The sequence below is a fragment of the Morone saxatilis genome, unplaced genomic scaffold (genome assembly GCF_004916995.1).
Source record: "Morone saxatilis isolate NCDOM2014 unplaced genomic scaffold, NCSU_SB_2.0 Contig7, whole genome shotgun sequence".
Taxonomy (NCBI): domain Eukaryota; kingdom Metazoa; phylum Chordata; class Actinopteri; family Moronidae; genus Morone; species Morone saxatilis.
The window spans coordinates 22,327,491-22,335,961 of record NW_023340246.1 but is presented as its reverse complement, the minus strand read 5'-3'; the positions used below and the strand labels follow the sequence as shown (position 1 = coordinate 22,335,961).

The following is an 8,471-nucleotide window of genomic DNA, read 5'->3' as shown; positions in this document are numbered from 1 at the left end:
TTAGCTGTCTGTACCCGGACTGAGAGCTGGAAGGACAGGGGGAGTAATGCAGGAGCAAAGGGACCCAGCAGGGGAATACTGCCGGGGAGCAGGGCCCGAATGAGCCACAGAACCAGAGCGGGGCGGACCGACAGAGGCTGGCTGATACCCAGCGGCTCCGACCAGGACTCTGACTCCAGTTTGTAGCCAGTTATTAATCATTAACTGTTAATGTTATCAATCGTATCAATACATTATTTTGGCATTTTATATATTTTTTAACAAGGTCCAAAAACTGAACTTTGTAGGGGGGGTTTGGAGCATTCATCAAAGCATCAAAACAACTTTTATTGTCTACCAATCCAGAGAAATGCCAGGACTCAGAACTGGTGAGTACCGGCACATTTCAGGCACTGCAGGTTAGCAGAAAAGGGTTTTTCAGTCAAAAGGTAACGTATATATATAGTTGCTTACTTAAAGCAGGAACAGTTGTAGGTAAAATTAAATCAGATCAGGGCCTTTACCAGCCCTACTCTCTTTCTCTCTCAATCAACTCCTGTCTTCCTCTCTTCCCTCAGTAAGTTTACAAGCACAATCACACCTTTACCTGCATGTAAACACACTTTCTCTCTGTTTAGATTTAATTTACTGTCACTGCAAACAATTCGGTTTCTGTTACCCAGAGTAAACAGAGCAGAACACACAAATAAAAGAAACAAAAAGATCAGATTTTAATTCAATCTAATCTCCCTCCCACGCTCTCTCTCTCTCTCTTTATTCCCCCTCTCATTGCCTGTCTCTCGCCCTCAGAGCCGTCTGCTTACATAACCCAGACAAATAAATACCCAGCTCAGGTGATGCAGCCAGCTGGCGGCGGTCCAGCCCTCCGCCTCTCTTAAACTCACCTACTGCTCTGGTTTTATCCTCGTCTACCAGCTGTGACATCGAAGCAATAATCTGGAAATTTCTTGTATAAATAAAGTGAGCGTATGGATTCAACAGCAACTCAACCTTTATATCCAGTTTTAACATCTGCTGCTCTACATACTGGTGGAGAAAGTCACTCAGGATATAATGAGCTTTATATTTTTAGCCGGTTTGGAATATGATGATAGTCGCCACAAATAACAGAAACGTCATCCACAGAAATCAGGACAGTGTTAATATCACTTTCTACAGACCGGAGGCCTAATGGCTGCAGTTTCTAAATATCTCAGTTAAATCCAATATTAAAGTTGATTGTACACAATAAAGTCAGTTTCCAGGTGGTGACGAGAAAATGAATCTCAACAAAGTAAATTAGTCTTAGTTTTTGTCTAAAAAAAAATAATAATCTTGTCGAGCTTGTTTTGCATTAGAAAAGTAATCTGGTTTTAAATAGTTTAAGTTTTATGGTCCCAGTGTAACCCCGTAACTCTTCAACGCTAACCAAATTTCAAATGCAACCAAATTTGGGAACGTCGTACATGAAGCATGTGTAGCATTTCTACCAACAGGGGGCGCTACAGTAACAATATATATACTGTATATTTCTGTTGATAAAGCATGGTGCCAACAGCTCCACCTCGTGGCCATTAATTCAATATCTCTTGATATATTCAGTTAACACACATTTTGGGAGGTATCTTCAGAGGTGAAGCAGCAATCACACACACATTCTCTTCAGGAAATGCTAATATTTCTAGTAACAGAACGACTTCTATATTCTCATTATAATCTGTCATTTCTGAGAGTATGTACTTGATTAAAATGCAACAAGCACTGCTGTTGTGTCTGAACATTAGCTGCAGTTCCCATTAAACTTATTGTGCAGCTTCCTCCTCCCTGAAGGGGATGAACATGTTGGAAACAATTTTTTTCCCATCCCTCCAACCATCTGCCACCACCAGAAAGTCTGCTGCCTCCTTGTGCAAAGAGAATCTTTTGCTTCCTCAATCTGAAAGGTTTTTCTTTTTGGCTTTAATGGAGAGAATAAACACTGATTTTATTCCCCCCCCCCATCAGCTTTTCATCCCCTCCACTGTCTGCCCGCCAGCAGGAAGCGCCGGCTCCTCTGGCAGAACAGCGCCCTCTTTGGAAGAGTTTCTTCCACTTCCAAACTGGTAGATTTCGATATGAAATGCAGTGTTGAAGGATTTCATCTGTCAGTGCAGAGGTGCTGTTTATGCTGCTTACAGCTGTCCTCCCGACGACGGGTTCGTTTGTTTTACGCAATTCTACCTGTTTTTTGTGATAGTGACGTACAGATGTAGAACATTTAAAGTGAATGCATGCATTTAGGCAGCAGGAGAAAGTGTCAGCGGGATCTGTCAGACACATGTCCGTTAATGGAGAGTGTATGACAAGCAGGGCAGCGTCAACTGACACTCAGGGAGACAGGCAAAGACAGGAAGCAGCTTTTAATTCATCTGCCCGGCTCCTCTCTCCACAGATGAAAGAGGAGAAACAAACATTAGCGTGGGAGGTTTCAAATTGAAGTGAGTGGCTTGGCATTCAGATGGTGTGTGCCGGGGCCCGAGCTGCCAGCAAAACAATCAGAGGCTTTAGAGCGACTGGGTTCAGGCTAAATGCAGACGGGAACTTGGATCGAGGGGACTGTCACTCTGTCTGTCTTCGTCTTTACGTTTCTATATCCGACTGCTCGTCTCTGCTGTTACCTTGGAAACGTTTGTCGGATACTTTTGTCAACAAGGCGAGGAAAGTTTTGAGATTTTGGGATCATTTTTTTCTGTGTAGATTTCACCAAAGGTTAGCATTAGATAATGCCTCATTGCATATTTAAAACCACCAGACTCCATAGACCTTACCTGCTTATCATCATCGTAACTTCATTCAAAGTGGACAGAAACACAACCGAACTCACCAAAACCGTCTCTGTTAGTCTTTCCAACAATCACCAACTGCAAAACAGGCTGCTACTGGAGGAAACTTTCTTTCAGTCTTTCTTTATGGTTTGGATGTAAAGGGCCTCATATCAGCAGAAATTACAGACTGTACTCAATAAATGAAGTTGTAATAAATAATATAATAATCTGTTTTATGGATAAATCCTGTATTTCTGACTTAAACTGCTCCGGTGGGTCAGTCTGGACCCCATTAGCAGCCTCCTGGGTGGTCTGGATATGAATGTTTTCTCATCACAGCCTGCTGGTGTGGTTCTGCTCTCCTGTCTCATCTTCTCCATCACTCTGAGGATTAAGTTATTAGCTGCATTGAGCTCTGATGGGGGGGGGGTTTGTTTAGGTATCACTCCAGCTCTGAGCTCCAGGTAGCGTCTGATACCTCAAGCTCTCCCTTGGCGTTGAGCACTGAGCCGTAAAAATGCTATAATACTCCTCCACCTCCTCTGTAACAGGTTCATAATTGATCAGGTTAAGCCGGAGCCGATCGATAAAGCCGCGGATGGCCTGAGCCGTCTGCCTGGTTGTAGACGCTTCATTTCTTGCCCTCAAGTTCGTTTAAGTCTTTATCTGTGACCACGTCACGCCGGTGTCCACTGAGTTTAAACCTAACCCCTCACAAAAGTCATCGCGTTCAACTTCATCCTTCAGCTACGGTTACTCACTGGAGCTACCTGTTAGCTTTATCCTCAGTCTGTTGGCATGATATCCTAACCTGGAACCTGTTAGCAACCTCCTTTACTGTGTGAACTTCAGGGTGTTTTCCTGCAGCAGGAGGCCATATGTGCTCCAACATGCTGACTGTCACATTTAATTTTACACCATAAATGTAAATTAGGGTCTCTCACAGTTTAGCATGCGGTGCTATCAGCAACTGGAGAGAAATTAAAGGTACGTACAGAAGCTAAACAGCCTCGTTGAGACTGAAACCATATCATATATAAAACATATCTTTAACATACATATCTCTACACAGAGTGGATATCAATGAACTGTTTGCAGCCTCACACTTCCTCACACCTGCTGGATAGATTGTGCTTTTATTCACCTCGCCTTTCTAAATAGGGGCCATTAATAATATTAGAGGAGGATGTTTTCTATCAGCATAATTTGTTCAAGCTGCAGCAAACCATAAAGGTCACCTTCAGTAAGAGCCCATAAACAGGAATCCCCTCGATTTCAGAGGCTCAAGATCACATATGAAGGTTAGTGGTGAAGTCTTAATTACAGATATATAAGTGATTATATGAAAAAAAAAAAAAGAACTTAGAACTTAGTGTACAGCGGCTTGGTGTCACATTAAGATATTGCCAGCAGTCTGACATTAAAATATCCTCAAATCTGCACAAAACATTTGTTTTTAGTGTCATTTTTGTCTTTTTATGGTGTTTTTTTGTGCGTGTTCAGTGTGTTATAAGTGTATTTTCAGTTTCTTTGAGCTGCACTGAGAATGACCTGTCAATAATAATTTACGAAATGAACATCATGCCATATGGAAGACTGAAACTAGAGATTGAGACCAGAAACTCATCAGGAAACTGTTTACTGAGCTCATAAATCAACTTGTCTATAAGACTCAATACTATCAGCTTCTTTGAGCAGCCAATAGAGCTCCTCCTGCTGGCCATTAGACAGAATGCAGGTTTAAGACACGTCACAGACCTGGAAGCTCTGTCCGTTATAAACACAGTCAGTCATCTGAACCTCAAACTGCTCCTGATGCTGCGTCAGTTAGAGCTTTAATTCAAACTTATACGTGTGTGTTTTCGTTTTTTTCTCGAGTACGTTCACACACACCACACCACTATTACACAGCAAAAAAGCAGCGTCATTTTCTTCCATATAGAGGTCGATATCCGTCAGATTTGGTTAGAACAGAGTTATGAAACATTAAATCATCCATCTTTGCTCTCTACAGCTCAGCCTCTCTCAGCCTCAGGGGAGCATAAAATGGAGTGACGCCTGCGAGCTGCACTCTCCAAAACCACAAATCAAACACACCCTCCCAATCTGGCGGTCTGTTTAAAGCTGCAGCTCTCTTCCTCTGCTGCATCAATGCCCACACCCCCCCAAATCCCCCAGAATCCACCTGTAGGATCCAGCTGAGGGTTCGAGGTCAGAGCCAATATCTAACTGTGCTGTACTGCTGCAATAAACATTTTAGGTCATAAACTTCTTTTTAAAATACACAAATGTGAAATTACTGGTTCTTCCCTCCTGTTTACGGTGTACACTCACACCACTTTCACTGGGGTTGTCGCAAAGCCTCCTGGGAAATGTAGGAAACAGGAGCAACCCTCCAGTAATTTTTCCAAATCAAACTAATTTGAGCATCCAGATGCTGCGCTGACAGCACAGCTGGCCGAGCACTTTATTAATTCTAACGGTTGGCGACGGCGGTCTGATCCGACGTTTACATAGCTGGACGGTAAAACGAGGAGGCGAGTCAGCCAGCGGTCGGAGCGCCGTCAGAGTCCGAAGCATTTGAGTTTATTCTGATGTGAGCGGCATTCATAGACAAGCAATACATCAACCATCTGCTCCATTTGCATCGGTGTGTGTGTGTGTGTGTGTGTGTGTGCAGTGGTTCCCAACCTCGGGACACCTCCGAGGGGCCTTGACTTTAATCTGAGTCTGCTGCACCAGATTCCATTCGTTTGTCTAACATATTTTGATCGTTGCCTTTCTTGTCAAACAGTTTCAGTTGTGGACAGAAAGTCTCATCACAAGGTCCATTTAGCAGCAGTTCTGGAGCTTTCAGTCATGTCACACAATCTTCCTCAGAACACTGAGTTTGTCGTGAAATTGACGTTTGATGTTTATTTAGTCGCTATGTTTCATATATTTTTATGATTAATATATGAAATGAATATATTTATGAATAGAACCGGAGCCGACCCGTTAATTTAAGATCCGCATTTCGACCCCTGACCCGTGCTACACACAGTCATATTTTTACCTGCACATGAATTAAAATCATAATTGGCCGTTTATCTAAACCAATCACCAACGGTTGCTGCTCACTGAAACCATCCAGTTTAAACCATCTGACGTCCCGACACACACAGAGTTATTTCTGTTAACTGCCGCTGTATGTTTCCTCAGAGGATGTGTGACCTTGTGGATTTGTTTTATACGGTTTGTACTATAATCACTTATTAAAAGTGTTCAAGCTTGTTTACTGTTATTTCCACATTCAGAGTGTGTGAGAATGTTGTTTCTCACGGCCCAAAGTGCAAATATAAATATATAAATACTCAAAAATAGTTTTTCATTAGACACTGAAGAATATCCAAAAATATAAAAAATATAGTTTTGCCCTGGTCGAGACGCAGACGAAATCATAAAACCAACAAATAAACACAACGTGTGTGTGCATGCATGTGTGCATATATGTGTGTATGTGTGTGCATCTGTTAGTGTGCGTGCGGCCTCTTACTTGATGACTGTTCCTTTGGCGCCCCCTGCTGTCGTGAGCATGACCCTGGTAGTGAGGCTGACCCTCAGGTCCTCCTCCTCCAGGCCCAGCAGCTCGGCACAGTGCTCCAGCGTCTGACTCGACTGGTTCTTGATCGCGCAGCCACCTGGAAGACGAGGAAGCAGGGCAAACGTCAGAGGCAAGGCGAGGTTATAGGGCAAAACAAACAGCCTGTGAGTTTCATGAGGAGCATTACTTCAATATAAACAGTCAGAGGTTTATTTCACTGCTTAGATAAGACTGAAAACTGTCATTAAATGTATTTAATTACCTTAGTCTCAGTTCACCTTTTCTGGGCTTTCTGGGTAATGTAGGAAATCTCTAACCAAAGATGCAGTAAAAAATGTTTTATTTGACTTTTTCTGGAAGATCCATCGATTTCAAATGTCCTAAACTGAGCGACAGCTCTGAGCTGTTAAAAGGGTATGAAGAGTTCACAGGAGTTATTCATTCATAGAGAAACATCTAATCTGGGCCTCACGTCTGTGTCCAGCTACAGTCCTAAATCCAGATCAGTCCAATCAGCAGCGAGTAGACGCTGGCACATACTGAACAGTGACCCTCAGGTAGCTTTTAAAACTCTGCCAGGATACTTTAATAAGACGTCTTCTAACTTCTGTGATTAACCAGTGAAGTCAGATTGTCCAAAGAGGCCCATTCATCATGCTTTATCTCAGATCTAAAGAGGGTCATAACTGTACAGATTGCTGTTCTGTGATTAAGGGCAATAAATTCACCCATATTAAGGTCAAAGATATAACACCAAATATAAGTGTAACTTATATTATGTTAGGATATACATGTTAGTTTCCATGTATTTGGTTATCATGTGATTGTGTGCCGGTAGCGCCCCCTGTTGGAGTTCACCTGTTGTGTTAATTAATTCCAGATTCATTGTGAACTTGATAAATGCAGAACAATGACGTAAACTGAAAGGAAGTACTGTCCTAGTTCTTCTATCACCAGCATAATCTGTATCAATAAATCACTAATATTGGTGAACAAACAGCGTGAATGCTATTTTATTTGTATATTACAACCTCACAGTAATGAGGTAATACAATGTGTTCGTACTCAGGATAGACCCTGGACCATTAACGGATCCAATACTACGATTATCAGTATCTGTATTTTTTTAATCTGATTACTAATAAAATGATTTAAAAATATGTAACTCTCTGTAGCCCAATCTGATTGGTTACACATCATCAGTAAAATAGAATTTTTTTTTTGCAGCATTTCATTAAACATAATTAAAGTACTCAGATCTTAAGTTAAAGTAGCAGTATCACAGTTGAACTCATTAAACATTGTATAAACCAATAAAGTAAAAGTCCTGTAAAAGATGAGTTTATATTCTCATTCCTTCATCATAACCACAAACACTGTATGAATGCTGAGCTGACCGGGTTGTCTCTCTCTGATCTACACCGGAGCAAACCTTCTTACAGAAAGCACTGTGTGTAGCAGTGGCAGTGGGCGTAAAATATGAATGAAGTAATCTTTTAAATCCTCCACATTCCTGCGCTTCCACGGTGACAAACTGCCCCTGCGCCCTGCTCGAAGGTGAGGGCAGTGCCGCCGATTGTGCGCAGAGCGAGTGAGAGCGACGCCCACGAGCTGCGAACTGTGTAGGTCCAGGGAGGAATGAACAAAGCCGGGAAGAAACCGGGTGGGAGGAGAGGAGAGTAACACGGAGGGAACAGTTCAAACAGGAAGTGAAAGATGTTTTAATATGGAGGCGTGTTGAGGGTTTAAAGGTGATATGAGATTTGATCAGAATGTGAAATTTAATGATGAGCTTGTTTATGTTCTTATTCTGCAACTAATGATTACCTTACCCTTCTTAAGCCCCAACCCCCGTTCTGCTGTGGTCCAATAACAGTTGAGAAAGCAACTTCCTCCTCTCCTGTACTTAGATATGCTATGTGCTAGGCTAATCCATGCTCTTTAGACTATAGTTAAAGGTCCAGTGTGAAGGATTTAGTGGCAAAGTTGCAACAATTATTATTAAACACTAATGAAAACATGCCTATGAATATTATATTCCATTTCTGAAAATGAATCCTTAAATAGCATCTTTTTCAAACACTTTCTGTCCTCAGATGTTGTCC

General features: G+C 42.0%; 1 protein-coding gene across 2 annotated transcripts in view; it reads right to left on the bottom strand.

The window, feature by feature from the left end:
• The window catches only part of myo6a (myosin VIa), a 93,931-nt gene that overhangs the window by 59,967 nt on the left and 25,493 nt on the right, over positions 1-8,471 (bottom strand). For both annotated transcript variants that reach the window (XM_035678594.1, XM_035678595.1), the window contains exon 11: positions 6,319-6,463. In XM_035678594.1, coding sequence (XP_035534487.1) covers positions 6,319-6,463 — 145 coding nt within the window. The remainder of the gene's footprint in view (positions 1-6,318; positions 6,464-8,471) is intronic.